Source organism: Molossus molossus, unplaced genomic scaffold (genome assembly GCF_014108415.1).
Source record: "Molossus molossus isolate mMolMol1 unplaced genomic scaffold, mMolMol1.p scaffold_m16_p_4, whole genome shotgun sequence".
Classification (NCBI taxonomy): Eukaryota; Metazoa; Chordata; class Mammalia; order Chiroptera; family Molossidae; genus Molossus; species Molossus molossus.
This window is the reverse complement of record NW_023425377.1, coordinates 109,659,713-109,678,623: the sequence shown is the minus strand read 5'-3', so window position 1 is coordinate 109,678,623 and position 18,911 is coordinate 109,659,713. Positions and strand designations below refer to the sequence as shown.

The following is an 18,911-nucleotide window of genomic DNA, read 5'->3' as shown; positions in this document are numbered from 1 at the left end:
GGCAGCGGCCGGGTCAGGACTACAAGGAACAGCTCCCAAACACTCTCCCTTCTCTAAGCCATTAATCTTTATTGGACTCTGATACTAGGTAAATAAGACATATGTGGATATCAAAAATACACGGAATGGAAATTGTATAGACACACTAAAATGTAAAACACAAGTCAGCAAGCAGAGAAGCACTAAATCGACTTCAAATTTTTATTAAGGTTATCCTTCTGTTAGTGATTGAAGGCATATTAGCTTAGAGGTCCATGCAATAGCTATAACACCACAACTAATGGACTGCCAAGAGATGATTTAATAAAGAGGCCCAGCTGAACAACGGTTTATAAGTAACTCTGACAACCTGAGGCTTTCTTCTGGTCAAACGTTTTATATCTGTAAGTGACTTTCTCTAAAAAAAATTACCTGAGAAGATACTCTCAGAAGGTTTCACTGTAATAAAAGGAGCCCAAACACTCGTAGATAAGTTCAGATTCTCCAAGATCTTAAGATGCGATTTAAAAAAAAAAGCTTAAAGGTCTTGTCCACAGATCCTTCTACAGGCACATTTATAACACATTAGAGATACAGTTAAACAGTGTGTTCGGCAACTACAATGTGTATTTCTTTGGGTTGAAGTAAAATAAAGAAATAGAGCAACTTTTTAAATGTTTCCCTCTAGATTTTACTCTCATATGAGCAACAGAAGTTGGGGGTGGGATTAAATTAAAAGGTTTATTAAATACACATTTCTATAAAATAGTAAGTAGATTTCTCATCTTTATAACAGGGACCAACCTGCACCGAGAAAACAGCTTGGGGAAGAAACTACCAAACAAGCACCGATTTTTAAAAATCATACTCATGCATACAATTGATGAGAGTTCCAGGAGAGGGCCCCCTGCACACCCTTCATGACCTTGCTGACGTGTGGCAGTAAGCAGCAAACTTTTAAAATGTCCATACATACTCCTTGGCCCACCGATTCCACTTCTAAAAAACCTATTTAAGAAAATAATACTGATCCAAGAAAAGATTTAACTAAAAGAATTTTCATCATAGCATTATTTTTTGATAGCGAACTTATCCAGGACTGAAATAAATCATTGCATACCCACACACAAGAACGGTCAGCGTTGAAAAGAAGGTTGTAGAACACTATGAAGACATGTACACACTATATTGTTAAGTGGACAAGTAGGAATATAAAACAGTATGCAATATATGATTTCATTTTATTTTATTCATTTTATTAAAAAGGTCTTGAGGATACACATAAAATATCTCAAGTGGATCCCAACTCAGTCAGCATTTCTCCAACTCTTACCTTTTCAGTGGGATTATGGTATTTGTTTTGTTCTTTTGTGTCTATATTTTCTAGATTATTCACTAAAAATACATGCAGCTTTTACAATAAGAAACCTGTTACTAAAAATTTTTAAACAGCACAAGAACATAAAATTTTATACAGTCATTCTGGAGCATTGCCTGTGACTAGGAGATGAACAATGAATGAACAGTAAGCCTTTCCCTTGATATGCCATTGGTCAACAATTATGTGTTTGTGACCATGTGAACCTACCCACCCCTCAAAATCATTTCATTAAGAATGACAACATATTAGAAAAAGAACCCATGACAGTCATTATCAAAGTAATCATTTTGGGGCAACTAAATTACAAATAAACAAAGATAATTATGTGGAATACTTTTAGAATGCAAACAAAATGGATGAGGGTTTCAGCCCTGGCCAGTTTTGCTCAGTGGTTAGAGCGTCGGCCTGCGGTCCAGAGAGACCCGGGTTCAGTTCCCGCTAAGGGCGCATACCTCGGTTGCAGTTTGTTCCCGGCCCTGGTTGGTCGTGCAGGTGGCAGCCACTCGATGTGTCCCTTTCACATCGATATTTCTCTCTCTCTCTCTCCCTCCCACTCTATCTGAATAAAAAATGAAAAAATGTCCTTGGGTGAGGATAAAAAAAAAAATGGATGAGGGTTTCAATACTTAGAGCCACAGAGAATATCTTAGGTAAAAAGAGTTTTTATTCCCTTTAAAACAGTTTATTATTTACTCATTTAAAAAATGTATTCCCAAAACTACTACTTACAATAACACAGATAAAGATGAAAGATCTATTTCACATGTAAAGTCAGATTCATGATTCTTTTAAGTTTTTATTTATTGATTTTTAGAGACTGAGAGGAAGGAGTTGGGGGGAAGAGAATAAGAGGAAGAGAGAGAGAAAGAGAAACATTGATTTTTGTTCCACTTATTTATGCATTCATGGGCTGATTCTTGTATGTGCGCTGACTGGGTATGAAGCCCACAACCTTGGCATATCGGATCTACTGAGCTACCTGGCCAAGGTCCACGATTCTTTTTTAAAGGAAACTCAATTTCTTATGAAGCAAAGACAGAGCTTCCTACCTGAATTTTCACATGAAATATTTCTACTGAGGGAACACTTCAAAAGACTTTAAAATTTCTTATTTTTTAAATTATCTGTTTATGGAGTCCAATAAAATATTAGGTAGCTAGTGCACGTAACACAACACACACACACACACACACGTGCACTCTTGAAGTTGTTTGTGCATCACATATATGGCATGACATTCAAGACAGGTTTATGAAATAAATATTTTCTTCTTCTAGCCACATTTGAAAATAAATGACTTAAAAATAAAAATAACACCTTTGCCTTTAAAACTGTGTTTAGACCATGTTAAAAGAAATTGATTTAAAACATGTTCCTAGGAAAATTTAAGAATAAAATGTTACCATAGAACAACACTGCTGAAATGTGAATTGTCACTGAAAAGTGCTCATCACATTTAATTATTCACAAAGCACGCCCTCGGCCGGGACACTGCCAGGACCGAAGCATCAGGTGACAGCCAGACGGAGAGACCAAGCTGCCACATCCTGCCCATTCTCTGTAGGTCTTCGAGAGCGCGGTCGAACGGAAGCCTTTATTAGACACCAAGTGAGCCAGCATGTACTGAAAGACTCTTTAAGAATATAAATGAAAGTTACTCCAACCAGCCCTCCGTCTTTAACCACAATTAGCTGGAGTTCAAGACCCAAATTATGAGCATGGTTTTTAGATTTTTCAACATGTTCTTTAACCTTCTGTATTTCCCTTATCTTTCTAATCTCCAAGTTAAAAGGTTTACATTTTTTTTTTTTTAGAAAAAACATGGTTGCTTTTTAAAAATGTATTCCCTTAACTACTCCTTACATCTACTTTCTAATCCCCAACTCACTTAATTAAATTCAGAGTGAATTTAAATTATAATTAACATCTTTTGAGGGATTACATGTTCTAATCACAGTTATGCAGTGAATATTTGAAACACATACATTTTGTTATATTATCTGAAATGCAAATTAGAGTCCAAAAAAGATGTTTAATAAAAATGTATAATACTGAAGACTTTATTATGGAAGCTGAGGGACTAGAAATGAGATTAAAAAGAGTAAAAGCACCAATACAAGTACAAATACAAATTGCTTCACCTCCAAAACCCCCGGAATGGCCCCACTTGGCTGCCATTTAACCTAGCTTCAACACAGTTTAAAAACTGCCTTCCCAGAGCTTTCATTAATCAAACTGAATTTCATTTCCCCCCCTAGATCAGGAGCTCACAGGGTCTTAAATGAGAGACGATGCAAAAAATTCTCCAACAGCAAGAGACAAAACCTGTTTTTCTGACCCAGGAATTTATAATAAAATGACTTAATATCTTTTACTTGACTTTTCCCTCAAAATAGCATTTCATAAGCAGAAGAAAAAAGCCGACATTTATTAAGCATCTTCTGTATGCCAGATGGTAACTGACTTTACCAGTTCTCAGAATCACCCTGAGGCCTGCTGTGAGAAACAAAGCTCAGGGAAGAGCAGTGCTCCAGGGAACTGAGTGAGGGGTCAGTGGTGAAGCTGCACTCTTAACCCAGCCTCTTACAAAAGGACAGGGTCGTAAATGGGAGACCATAGGAGGGAAGTCCAGGACACAGCAGCTGTTTTTATTTTATTTTTTCCTTTATTGATTTTTAGAGGGAAGGAAGGGAGAGGGAGAGAAAGATAGAAACATCGATGAGAGAGAACATGGATTGGCCGCCTCCTGCATGCCCCCCCCCCCCGGGGGGATCGGGCCCACAACCTGGGCATGTGCCCTGACCGGAATTGAACTGGCGACCTCTTGGTGCATGGGTCGACACTCAACCACTGAGCCACACCAGCTGGGCACAGCACTTGTTTCTAATTGTCCATTCTAACTACAATCTCAAACAGGTTGTTGGGATTGCCGTGGCCCCAGAAGACACCTTCATGTCCGCGGGTATACTTGGGTAGAATGCCTCCAGAAATTTCATTCTTGGGCTCTCCGGGCTCTTTCTGCAAAATCCAAGTGCTTGCTGAAAGGCAGGCTTACTTCACGGTGTTTCCATCAGTGTTTGGCAGTTAGTCTGGCTTTATCGGGAAGTAAAAATCTGATTTATTAATGTACACCCAGTTCCTCTTGGCAGCTTCTTCTGTGCACTTATCAGGTTGTTAGTGCCTAGGTTAGGTTTATCTTTAAGGAAATGAATGCAAATTCAAGTGCTACCTTTTATTCCCTTCAACCAGCAGCTTCCTTTTAACTATTCTCTATTCACACAACTTTGGCTGCCAAGTTTTACTAGTAGTTAGACTAGTTCTTACTTTTTCCTTTGAGATCATCAGTATGAGATAATACCAAGTTGCTGAGCTACGTAGCCAGTCAAACCTGAAAGATAGGGTTAAAAAACAACTACAACAAAAACCTGTTAGCATGTGTTTTTCCTCATTTATCTACAACCCATCCTTCTAGCTCTATGTGACATAATTATCCCTAAGAGATACAATCTCCTGCACAGAAGTGATATGGACACAACCCAAAGATGGGAGTGAAGCTGGTGGGAAAATAGGACTATGTTTCAGCATGTCATTCACCACCTAAGACAGCCGTATGCAGGCACACACTATGGGGCGCTAGACTTTGCTGATCTATGTCTGAATCCAGATCCATAGCTAAAGGACCTCCAATAAGTTTACTTTAACTGCTTCAAGCCTCTGTTTCCTCATATCAAAAATGGGTGCAATATTAGTATGTAGTTGTAAGCATTTTGTGAGAATTAAACATAATAAGTACTTAATAAATAATTAACCATTACTAACTGTATCATCAATACTAGTATCAGATTACTAAATGGTGAGAACTATTAATCAGAGACTTGCCAAATTAAGAAACTGAAAACAGAGATAAAATTTCTGGTAAATTTGGAAAAACAGAGACAAATAAACATTTTAAGGTAGAAAGAAGGAGGATGACTAACAGGGTGTGAGGCCAGGGTTTATCTCTTACGGCGTAACTCACTATGATTTTAGAATCATAACCTGTTATGCATTCCTTGTTAATGTTTAGAGATTTGTGAGACCTAGAAAAATATTCAACAAAACAAAATTTTATCATCTTTTGGGGGAAAACCTAAAAGGAGTCCGGGGAGGGGGGTGGAGAGGAGGGTGAGGAGGTAGAACAAACCTTTATGGAGGAATAGGTCCTAAAAAGTATGATTAGTATTGGGGTTTGGAATACAATGATCATCAAGCATACCCCTAAAGTCTCCTAAAAAGCAAAGGTTGAATGGAGACACAAGGAGAGGGACAGCGGAGTTACTGGAGAATCTAACGGCTTCTAGGAGGGCAGAGACCAACTGCTCTGGCGACATTTTCGCATCTTTCCTGTGAAGTGTATCTCAGCCCAGCCATCATGTGTCCAACTCTAGCCTTTCTTGTGCCTCTGACAAAATAACAATGCGGGGAGGGTGCAAAGAAGTGCGAAGATTGGCCGAGGCAGAGGTGCAGTCACCACTGGGGCAGTGAGGGTGGGAGCCCACGCAGCGAGCAGCTTCATGAGCTGGCAGAGGCCTCGTGGATCCTGAGAGCAGTACTGAGGAAAGGTAGAGAAACAACCAAAAGCAACCCAACGATCCAATCAATAACAATTGATGAATTCCTAGTGTGTATAAGAAAAGGGGATTTAAAAAAAAAAAATACAAGATGTAACCCCTGATCTTAAGAACATTTCAACCTACAAGGGAGTATAGAATATGTCAAATCCAAAGCTACTTAAAAAAAAAAAAAAACAAGCAATGGACAAATATTTGTTGAAACGGGTGGGCAATGTCCAGCCTGCAGGCCGTATGAGCCCCATGGAATCATTTGGTCTGGCCCTGCCAAGGCAACTGCAGGTGGGACTGGAAACTCAATAAATCTAGGAGCTTTTTTCATAGTAACATAAATTTATGTTAAATGAATCATAATAACAACATAAATTTTGAGGGACAATTGAGGAACATCCATTATAGGATAGACATGTTTTTGCTTCTCGTTGGCTGCCCGTGGCCCATCTGCCTGGATTGTGGTGACTCGGAGGACAGTCAGTGACAGGCAGGCTGGGCATGTGCACGCTGTGAAAGTTAACACACTGCGGTGAAACTACAGCCATTCGGTGGTGATGACATGAGATGCGATGAGATGATTCCTCGCGATGTTGATGAGTTGCACCGATGAACAGCGACGATGTTGTCGACTTTTTTGTCGACACAGACAATAACTCGAATTCAACCTTTATCCACACGTCCATGACCAACAATCTTTGCAAAAACTGAATCTCAGATGAAGATTAAAGAAATTACAGTACATAGAAAACACCTCAAGAGCTGATGATACAAACATAGGATATGTTCAAATCCAAGATGCAGGATTAGAACAGCAATCAAAGCATCAAAGCAAAATCATTGTGTTGCTGGCAACACACACACTGGATAGTTATTAATAACTAAAACTTCAGTGGTGTGACGTCCTACAAATGGCGACTACAAAGAAAAGTTGATGCAGAGTGTTGATCTTTCCAAGAGAAATAGACAAATGATTATTTTTTTGCTGAAGTACAGGTAAATCTGTGTGACTAGTTTGTGGCGATGCGTTAGCAGTCATGAAAAAAGCCAATCTGGAGTGTCATTACAGCTCAAAACACGCTAAACTCGATGAACTGGGAGGCCAAATGCATCTGGATAAAATCAATGCTCTTCAGCAGAGTTCGGAATCACAACAAGCCACGTTCACTAGGACTCCGTGTGACAGAGACAATGTTACTCAGCCAAGGTATGTAGTGAGCGAGCCAATCGCAAAGAAGCTGAGGCCTCACGTAGAGGGAGCGTGTGAAGAGTGCGTGGTGGCTGCTGCGGAGTTGTTAGCACCAGACAAGGGAAAATGGTTTCAGAGTATCAGTTAGTCTCGGAGAACTGTCTCTGGGTGGATTACTGACTTAACACAAGATACTGAAAAAACACTGAAGGATCTTGCAGGAAATTTCCAACTTTTCATTCTGGCTTGTGGCGCGTCAATGGACATAACAAATACTGCCCAACTGGCTGTTTTCGTTGATAGGATAACTGCAGAGTTGGACATGTGAGGGGAACTGCTGTCCCTGGAAGCCATGCAGGCACTACAGGAGGGGAGGACTTGTTTGAGAGACTTGTTTTATCAATGAGAAAATTTGAGCTAACATTTGAAAAGTTAAGTGACCTTACTACAGATGGAGCACCAGCCACTGTTGGTTCACAAAAAGGGTTAATTGCATTTGTCAAGAAAGAATTGAATCGTCTCAGTCTTGATCCAAGTGATTTAATTATATGTCACTGCATCATACACTGGGAAAGTCTCTGTACACAGTCATTGAAGCTCAACAATGTGATGTCAACAGTAGTGTCATGCATAAATTTTGTCAAAAGCAGGGGTTTAACAGCTGCCAGTTTAAGGAGTTACTGAATGATCGTGATTATGAGTACTGTGATCTTGTTTATCACTGTGAAGTGAGGTGGCTGAGTCTCGGGAACATGCTCATGATGTTTTACAACTTGTGGGATGAAATCAAGCAGTTCATGGAGATCAAGGGAAAACCTGTCAGGGAACTCAATGATAGCAAGTGGCTGTGTGATGTAGCATTCATGCTACCATGAATTACTAAGTTCCTCTCAGAGTTGAACATCAAGCTGTAGGGCCCCAACCAGCTTCTCAGCTCCCTGCTTTCAAACGTGAACTCATTTGAAGCTAAATTAAGGTGGGAAAGTGCAACTCAAAAGGAATAACATGGTGCATTTCCCCACTCTGGAAGGAGAAAAACCTTCTATTACACTTGAATATGCTGGTGAATGTGCCAAACGAATTGAGGAATTTAATATAATATTCAAGGACGTGAAAAGTAAACAAATGGAAATGAACATCTTTGCTACACTGTTCAATGTGGAACCAGCTGATATGTCTGATAACCTACAACACGAAATCATTCAGCTGCAAAGTGATGATGAGCTGAAAGCTAGGTACAACTTCCCACTGCTTGAGTTCTATAAACGTTACATAAACAATGATGAATTTCCCACTTTGAGGAGACATGCATTGAAATATTTATCTGTGTTTAGAATAACTTACTGCTGTGAGCAGTTTTTTTCAAAACTTTCCATCGCAAGAAATCAACTGCACTCCAGACTGACTGACAAACCTGGAAAAGCAGTTTCGAGCAGCAACGTCATCAATACCAGCTACTATCACATGCCTCACCAAAGAGAAGCAGTTCCACCATCAGGTTAAGGGTGAGTTAATTAAATGTTTGACCAAATATGGCAGGCTAATTTTTAAGTTGATAATTTTGTATGGCCCACAAATGATGTTATAAATATCCAAATGGCCCTTGACAGAAAAAAAGATCAGATAGATTTTCCTCAAAGTAGACTTCCTTTAAAACAGAGTTTAGTGTTTATCTATGTACAATGGCTATGTTTGGGGCAGATGTATAACAATGTTATGACAATAGGTAGCAGCATATAGTCTAGACTGTTAATGGTGGGAGAACAAGGATGTAAAAAAAAAGGTGTAATCAATCCTTTGACTATTTCTCTACTCATTTCATGGTCTTATTGCTTCCTCTAAAGTCTTTTCTTCAAAGTCCTAACAGCTTAACAACTATTGTTCAAACTTCGTGCATTCTTTAAAATGCCATTTTTAAAGAATGTGCTTGACTAGAACGCCTTCTGAAATACCCCTAGGTATCGGTCAGATTCTGAGATGTAGATACACACATGATATATAGCTATAGACATGCCTATATATGTATTTTCAAGTACCCCCATGCATATTCATGTATATGTACACATATATGCACACACATATCCACCCCCCCACACAACTAACTAAATGGGTAATATGAAGACATATGAAAGAATTTTGCTATAACCACAAAGAATATTTTCTTAGACAGAACTGATTTCTGCTCCTTTTATTCTGTATTTATAAAGTCAAATTCACATTTACCTTTCCAGAAAGAAGTCTCTTTTCCAATGCAGGTATCTAAACTTTACAGAATTTTTGCTGGAGTGTTAAAACAATTAGAAAGAATCCTATGGATTCTTTTTCACCAGATATATAGTAACCATCCCACTAGCTTATGAAGCCTTTACTAGACCCAGATTTTAAGCATTTGCTGACCTTTAGAATCTCCCTGAAGTTTCTCCTTTTAATCTGCAAGGCATTACTCATGCAGGCTGCTCTGTTGGTATGGCACACGCATGGACACTGGTAATAGTGACATGGCCACCATTTCCCAACCCTCACTGTGTGCTAGGCACACCACCTGCACACACATCATCTCGTGCAGGAGGTGCGGTGCTAAGTGAAAAACATGGGATCTATTTAAAATAGTTCCCAGTCACATAATACCATTTAAAGTTGGTTTAAATAAACAAATTTATTAGAAACAGTTACACATATGGGACCATTTGGAAACTTCCCACATTTAGGTATATACTAAAAGTCTCTCCAGAAGCTATCTAGAACACTCACCCAACTGGATTTTCTTTTCTACTCAATGTTCTTTAGCATTTGAAGTATGCTTATTGCTTAAGAATATATCCTAGCATTAACCCTTTAAGTTAAATTATGTCTAGCTGAATATTTTCGTCTCAAATTCTGACTAAAGGTAAAATCACTGCCATTTGATAAGGCTCGCTGAGAAAAAGGTAGATAATCTGGGGGGAAAGATAAAAATCTTTAATCCGTTGAAATCTATTGAAAATGTATACAGTCCTCCATATTAAAATAACGATCTAATAACTAAAAATTATTAACTGCTGTTTATTAAGGTAATTAAGTATCATTATTATGGCAAGCACTTATGAGTACTTACCCTACATTAGACTAAGTGATTTAAATTCATTACCCTCTCACCTAAAATTAATAATACACCCATTTTACAGGTCAGAGGGATAAGCAGGAAAGTAAGTTATCTAAAATCAGACAGCTAGCCCTGCCAATGTGGCTCAGTGGATTGAGTGTCCTCCCATGGACTGAGAGGTGCCAGTTTGATTCCCAGTCAGGGCACATGTCAGGGCTCAATCCCCAGTAGGGGGCGTGCACGAGGCAGCCGATGGATGTTTCTCTCTCACATTGATGTTTCTACCTCTCTCTTGAAAAAATCGATAAAAACATTTTTTTAAAGTCATTAAAATTAGACAGCTAGTAATGAGTGGAGACAGGATTTGTACAGGTCTGTGGACACCATCGCCCACACTCTTCCCACTATGTTATGATGTCAACATTAAAAACCTCAACTGTTAACAAAATGCTACTGAAATTTGACTCATACCAAACTCAGAACCCCCCCGAAAATACTCTTCTACTCCATCCAACCATTTCCTCACCTCCACACCCACTCCCAAAAGATAGGTTTATTTGGCTTAAGCTGCATCAAAAATAAAGAGCAATAAAAGTGATGTCAATGCAAAATATAAATTTTTCATCATCTTGTAAAAAGAACTTTCTTATAAAATATGGTGGAATAACTGAGGGATGAATATTAAGGAGTAGTGAAAGTGCAAAAAATGCACTACAGTCAGCACCCTTCCTGGGTACCACTGTGTTAGAGCATCTTAGTTGAAAACCAATCAGGCCAAGTGCCTGTTCTGGAAACCACTGCCATGTTGTACACCAGTGTGAGGAAGGAAAGCAGGTCCGGAAAGTAATTAAGAAATGAGTGGTTTTACAGAGTGCTACGAAAAAAGAACTTTCTAATAAACTTTCTCCGTCTACTTACAGTGAAATTTTCCTACAGATTTCCTTCCCTCATTTACATATCTGTGCAGGCCTATTCTCTTTTTTTTTTTTTTTCCCTTCCAAGCCCCTTTGCCCTTTCAATCATGAAGCATATTACTCCACTGTCAGTGCAAAGCAGTTCCTAACAACAGGGAACCCAGCTGGGATAGGAAGAGGGCAGCAGGCTCATGCATTAACATAATAATCCAACTGTGTTCCCATAGGCCCTTAGGGCAGACAGCATATTAGGTAGGCCTCCTGTGCAGACCCTGGTGGAAGCTGCCTGATCACCTGCCTATCAACCTGTGGCAGCTAAAGCCGGCTCAATAGCACCAGCTCCTGCCAAGCAGTGGTGCCCAATTACCTTACTACAAAAGACAGAAATCCATTTTTCTATGTCTGTTTAATGTACTCCGTGCATTGCATTTCCGTATTTACAATTTGAATCTAGGTTTCTGCCTCGTTTCCAGAGGACAGACTTATCGCCTTTTAACTTTTGAAAGTCTTGTTGTCTAAAGGCCATATCTCTGCAGCAGGCAGAAATGAGACTGAAAACCAAATTTCAAATACAAAAGCCCAGGTAGATAAAGCTAACTGCTTGGTCACCAGTTTAAAGATTCTTTCATCACCTAACAGAGGACCAAAGGGAAGACCTGAATGGCAGCCGATACTATTTCCTCAAGGGGACAAAGGTGGGGGAAATCCTACACCAGTGTCTTCTTGAAATGTGGTTTTAAAAATCAAAATCCAAGCATATTCTAAGGTTCCCACAAAGGATAACTTTGAGTACCCCGATCCCCTCATGTGGAAAGTACATGGATCACTACAATTGGCTGAAGGAGGAGTCACAAGAGATGTGACAAAAAATTTTTTTTAATCTCAAACTACTATTGAAGACTTAAAAAAAAAAAGCTGGCCCATTGTATGCTTTTTTTTACCGTTTCATGTATGAAATGCATGTTTTATTTTAATGCTGCTCAGTGGTGTGATTTTCTTTGCAAGTCACAATACGTATCAAATAAGAAAAAGCCAAGGGCTATATTCTACCAGAGATATTACTTATCTTTAAAACACCATAAATAGATGTTTGAAATTATAATTCACTTCAGTGAATTAAACACAGTAGCCCTGTTCCTTGATGAAATTTCCCCTTATAAAGGTGGCAACGAAGGTGCATAATTTGACATTTTGGGGAAAAAATACTTTCAAAAGTATTCCAAATAACGCTATTTAAAAGAGCAAAAGGCTACCAATTTGTCTAGGGAAACATTTTTCATTGATCAAGTATTTCTTAAAAATAAAAGGAAAGAGAAACAGTTTCTAGAAATGTTTTGTTTTGTTTTTAATGTCTATTTTCATGAAAAATGAATCCTCTAGTCAAAAGTGCATTTATCTAACATTTCTAAGAATTTTAAATGTTAGGGAACTAATACTATTATTTAAGCCAACCAACCTGATATGCTTTATGTGCTTTCCAATAATTAAGCAAAAATTAAGTGCCAAGGGCCATACCTGCACACAGCACCAATCCTCAGCCAGGATTACTGCTGTCACTTAGCACTGGTGCACTCATTAGCAGATGGTGGTAACCCTTCAGCACTTCGCCAGTTTTATGGATTACTTCTCTATATATTAGACAGGTTTTTATATAAGGTAAATGCCCTCATTATGTACAAATTTATTTGCAACCTGGGGAAAATTCAAATAAAAGAGAAAAAAATACCAAAAAAAGTATTATTTCCTCTTCTATGAGTAAATCCTGAGCTACTGAATGGTCTCTAAACAACACATTGTAATATCTTACATGTTGGTAAAAGTATACATACAAAATACTAAACTCAATAATAAATATGAATGCTTAGGTATGTATTAAAATTATACACGTCTTCTTGATCTTTTGGGAATTCCAAAGGCTCTGTATTCTTCATAAAGTCTTAGATTTTGAGAAAATGTAATGCATCTTCCAAGTCATTAAATAGAGAAACTTAATTTTTGATTAAACGACAACCACCAACAGCCACGTGGTGCCAGGATGAATGGCAGACTGGCCACTGTGTCCCCCGGGGGGTGTGCTTCACCTCTCGGGCAGACAAAACAGGCATTCATAGAAAACAGAAATTTAGCGATGGCAATAGTAAGAACTTAATTTTAACTGAGATAGCAACTGTGCAGCTAGAATAATTTGGTCTCTAAAGGATGGTAGGTAGAGAAGGAAAAATGGGCCAGAACTGTCCTATCATTTCTAGCATGAGCTACTGAATTTTAAATGAGGTTAAAAATGTAAAAAACAACAAAAACACCTAGACATAAATGAGGAAAAGTATTATTTCAAATTTAAATGGGAGTAAGTAGAAAATGCTGTGAGAAAAACTGTATGTATGTTTAAGTGTGATACACTGATTTTCAAGCCTGGCCGGCCCCTCCCTGCAGCAGTTCTTGGGCTGTATTTTCCTGTGCCTGAAATACACCACATCTTCTTCTTGATTCTCCCGAAGCATTCCTTTTCCTTCAGAGAATTACCTAGAAAGGACCCTCTTCTCCCTACGGAAAACAATTTGATTCTGAAGGGTACCGTTTACCCAGTTCAATTTGGTAGTGGAGATACGGCTTCAGAGATGGTTTGCAGCGAGTCTATTTTGACATTTTCTGCCAAGGATGAGATTAAGTATGAAATATCGAAATTACACGTTAAAATAGATGCCATTTTACTTTGTTTTTTCCCGAATAGCCCTTCAGCTGTTGAGGCACATACATTTTTCCCCAGGCAAAATCCCCAGGCTAAAATAACTGAGCCTCATATCTTGAGGAAACCCAGCTTCCCAAACATGATTCTGAGGTATCTGATTATCATCGGCTATAGTTTCATTTCATACTTAATCATGCAAATCTTACATGAAAAAGGAAAAACACTGCACTTTCCTAGCAACTGTTCAGATTGGATACAGTCAGGGACAATATTTAATTTTCTATTCCTACTTTTAAAAACGCTTCTCTTTGTTTTAGCAATAAAGTTAGAAGTCACAGTGATTCAAGAACTGATCATTTTATACTCAAGACATAACTTTCCTTCCAGGACTGCCCTCTCGAGCGGCCTGCTACCCATCCTTGGCCGCTGGGGAAAGAACCCTCCTGTCTGCTACGATCTCATCCTGTCACTTTACGACCCCAGACTCAGTTTCCTTTGGGTCCAAAACCACCATTTTAAGCAGTAACATGTTCCAAGGCTATCACTCCAAACCTCAGGTGAAAATAAATAGAAATTTAAATTTAAACTAAAGAAATGTATCAAACCAGTAACAAGGTAAATAAATAAGTAGCTCTTAAAGTCAGACTATCATAGATTTTCCTAAAAGTTTAAGATTGGACACTTAACCTCAAAGCTTTTGAAATTAAGAGAAATTAAAGTGCATATTGAACCATCACAGTCTAACAAAGCCAACTAGATCTATATTGCAAGCATTTTTATTTAGCATGCAATTCTATCACAGAAAAGTTTATAGATTACTACCTCAATATCCACTCAAGTACTAAGTCATTGTGCATTAAGTCATTAAGAGAATTTTAAAAAGGAGATCTTAATTGCCTGCACTTACAACTTAGCTCTTATTTCAAATCAGAACCCATCTTGGAAAGCTATAGACAGAATGCTGAAACAGAGTTAAGAACTAAAAGATGAGAAAGAAAAACAATATATGACAGGGTAGAAGAGGATATAACACACAAAGACATCTGAGTGAGAAGACAGAGTGAATGACTAAAAGCAGGAACTAGAGAGCTAATGCTCTTCACCTCCTCAAATTTGATAAGATCTATTTGTTTTTAAAAGCATAATTAAAAACTTCCCTGTGCATAGAGTTGTGGGAGAAATGCCCCACAAAGAGAGGATACACACAGTAAGGGTCCTGAAAGTAAACAGGAGGTGGGGAGGAGGGAGGAGAGAGAGAGTGCCAATAGCCAAGGAAGCAACCCAAGATGAAGATAATAGCAGGTTAGTGCTTGGCAACACTGGCAACTTCTGAAAGATGAAAGGAGAAGTTACCATTTGGTCTTCACCTAAGCAAATTCCTATTTTAATTGTGTGTATGTGTGTGTGTGTGTATACTTGGGGTGTGTACCTTGGAGTGTGGGGGACAGGGAAGGCATGCAAGGAGTTCCAGGAAAGGGGGACACAAGAACAACCCCGGAACCACAACACAGTAGAATGCTACTCCCACCACTGGGCGCTCGTCCCCTCCTATCGGGAACTGACAATAATACCATGGTCCTGGGAGGCGCTTTGTTACTCCAAATACGACTTGCTTAAAGTGAGCTATTAACTGGGGCTTAGAAATATTTACAGTACAGTGGTCACAACTGACTCAACTTGCAGTCAAAGTAGAAAACAGACAAGCAGACTCCGGTGACAGCAAGTGGGACTGTTCACAGTGGGGTAGCCAGTAACAGAAACAGGTGTCCAGAATGAAAACACAGACCAACCTTTGTCCCTCAGCTGACAAGTTCTGTTCTGGGAAAAAAAAAAAAATTCAGTTGCCTCTCCAGTTCTTTGTGCAAGAAGCCAATTTTATTCTTGCTTCAATACTGAAATCTAGAAACAAAGTGATAAATCAATTAATCCTTGTAAATGGCTGCAAGGAGCTTTATTTTCCTCAAGGAGTTAAAGGAAGCCTTGACCACCACACAAAGAATATGAAATCCCTGCACTCTGTTGCTAACACATATCTCCAATTAGGCTTAAAGACATTTTTACAGCTTTTATGCCAAGTTTACATTGCTAGATGCTAAAGAATGTGTTGCAGTACTTAACTGCGCCGAAGCTGGCTGATCGTGCTCCCAGTAACAATGGTTTACGATTACATCCCAAGGAAAGCAGGACGAAGGCTTGTTCACAATTTTTTTGTTACATGATGATGTTGAACAGAAACAAAAGCTAGTGGCAAAGCCAACCAAAATCTTTTGTTCTCCCTTTTGATACTCTCATCAAGAAGCTAAGACATCAAAAGTTACCATCAGATTTTTATACATCCTTTTGAATACATTCAGCTAAAATCTCTTTAGGACGAAGACTTTAGGATGAAGACGAACTCAAAATAGCAAGTGTATCCCTGTTTTCCAAATTTTTATATGTGTAAACAGTGTAAAACTGAACCTATAAAGCGAACAGGTAAAGGGTAGCAAGAATTTTTAATTAGCATTTCATTATAATACCAGTGTGAAAAGAAAGAAGTTAACTACTAATAAGGTACAGCTTTCCCACCACTGGGATTTATTCTGAATTCATTTTAAGACCAGGAAACTGTGATCTAAAAAATCTCCACTGTAAGGCAGTTCAGAGTTGAAATACTACTTTAAAAATAAGGATGGGAGCTTTAAGAACAGCTCTTTGCACACAAACACCTTGCAGTTCCTGACTGTTGACTTGTAATTTTAACTTAGAACCAAAAGCTCACTTATTTCATGCTAACTGATTACACACTGGATAGCATATCTATTTTGGATATGAATAACAGCTTATAGATTTCAATCAAGCACAAGTTCCTTTCCATATCTCTTTTTTCGGTATGTGCACTTCTCAAAACCACACAAAAGAGAATATATCAAAAAAAGAAATATACTCACTAAAATTTAAGGTTACTCCAACAAAAGGGTTAATTAGAGAAAAAATTTTCTCAGACTGTTAATAACGGGAATGACACATACTATGTGCCCATAAGTAATTCTCAGGTATCTTTGATCTTCAGCCCCACACGGTTTCTGTTGCGTACTGTAGCCTGGCCTCTGGGACTCTCTCAGAACCAGACATCTGGCTACTTTGTTGTTTTAGACTAATCTCCTCCCAGGAGAGCTCAAGAAATGACACCAGGCAAGGAGGGTCCTGGCAAGGGAAAAAACATTACGGTATCAGCAGATTTCTTTTCCAGTGGACGAAAGTATCAAAATTGTCTTCAAATGTCTACAGGGGTCTTAGGAGCGCTTCTGTGCTGTGGTCTTACTCTGGCATAATTTAAATGGAATGTATATATTATATCTTTAAGGCCCATCAATCATCTTTAAGAATTCACTGAATGTTAATCATAGAATATTACAATGTGTAGGAGAAAGTTGTGGGGGAAAATACAAATCAGATTAATTCTTCACCCATCTGTTAGGGTTGGGTGATGGCTGATAAAACAAGGATTTTAATTGTTAGCTGAAGGGTTACACCAAAATTGTGGGAGAAGGCCTAAGATTTGCAAATACAGTTGCATGCCTCCCATTATGACAACTCCCTCTGCTGCTGCTTCTTTTAACTGGGGTTTTTTGAAAGAATCTTAGCTACCGATTTAGCAGAAAGGTTTTAACGTGTGCTTCTGTAAAGTGCCTCTAGGAAACCAAGCAGGATCAAGAAGTGATATAAGCTTTAAAACACACAGTTATGGTCAGGACAAAATGTTATTTTTGAAGTGACACAGATCATCAGTAGATTTCCCAAAGCAACAAATACATCAACATCTTAATACCTTTTTAGAGATTACTGTCCAATCCCCCAAATCTAGACTTTCTAAGAAAAAATACTTTACCTTTTGGTACACAAATAGAATATAAGCCAAGTGGAATAACTGCTTCATCTGGGAACTTTAATATTTTACCATAAAATGATACTTTATGTATTTCTAATACAGTCAGGTAATATATGAAATCAAATGTTAGAGTACACTATAATATTTATATTCTTATGCAGGATGATGAAAAATTCACCAGATTGCTAAAATATCTAATGCACTCATCTTATACCTACTGCTAAAAGAAAGTCCTTGTTTTATATTTCAATTGTCTTTACAATATTAAAAACACATAACTAGCCTGGCTGGTGTGGTTCCAGTGGTTGAGCGTCGACCCCTGCACCAAGAGGTCACTGGTTTGATTCCTGGTCAGGGCACATGTCCAGGTTGTGGCCCCAATCCCCAGGGGGAGGCATGCAGGAGGTGGCCAATCAATGTTCTCACTCATCGATGTTTCTATCTCTCTCTCCCTCTCCCTTTCTCTCTCTCTAAAATCAATAAAGAAAAATAATAAAAAAAACCCATAACTATAGAGTGACATCTACCTTATACTGTATTGCATAAGTCAATGATTCTAATACCCTATTTTATCATAACACCATATACTCTGTTAACATCCATTGTAATTTCCAAGCAGATAAAAATTGTCAGAAGATGCATGTAAGAATGACAGTCTTAGGCAATAATAATTTATTTATGATTAAATAATTTCCCAGCCAAAGAATATGTTACAGAAATAAGCCAGTCACAAAAAGACAAATACTGTATGATTTCACTTATATGAGGTTTCTATAGTAGTCAAATTTGTAGAGAGAGAAAATAAAAAAGTTGGTTGCCAGGGGCTGAGGGAAGGGAAGAATGGGGAGTTATTGTGTAATGGGTAGGGAGTTTTACTTAGGGAAGATGAAAAATTTATGGACATAGGCATGGTGATGATTACACAACAATGTAATATACTTAATGGCACTAAACTATACACTTCAAAATAGTTTAAATGGTAAATTTGGTGTTATGTATAGTTCACTACAATTTTATCAGAAGAAGTATATTAGAAACATCATAAATAAAAACTCAAGGATAATGAAGGTTCATAGATCTTTGTTTTGAGTGTCTCTTCTTGACCAAAGATGCATAAAGTTTGTGAGAAGCATCATCAATCACACCTAAGTTTATATATTCTTATCACTACCATTCAAGAAATGAAAAAAAATCGTCCCAGAACA

The 18,911-nt window shown here is 38.2% G+C and overlaps 1 protein-coding gene across 8 annotated transcripts in view; it reads right to left on the bottom strand.

Moving 5' to 3' along the window:
• The window catches only part of SLC10A7 (solute carrier family 10 member 7), a 219,334-nt gene that overhangs the window by 163,943 nt on the left and 36,480 nt on the right, over nucleotides 1–18,911 (bottom strand). Inside the window, exons 5-6 of one of the 8 annotated variants that reach the window (XR_004956432.1) lie at nucleotides 16,766–17,021; nucleotides 15,626–15,734 (exon numbers count right to left, since the gene is read on the bottom strand). The exons of 5 other annotated variants lie outside the window; for them this stretch is intronic. Coding sequence is in view for 2 of the 3 variants with exons in the window: in XM_036240396.1 (XP_036096289.1) it covers nucleotides 15,519–15,653 (135 nt within the window). In the remaining variant the exon portion in view is untranslated. Of the gene's footprint in view, nucleotides 1–15,503; nucleotides 15,735–16,765; nucleotides 17,022–18,911 lie in introns of those variants that run through there. 2 more of the 8 variants (XM_036240396.1, XM_036240399.1) reach the window with 2 other exon arrangements.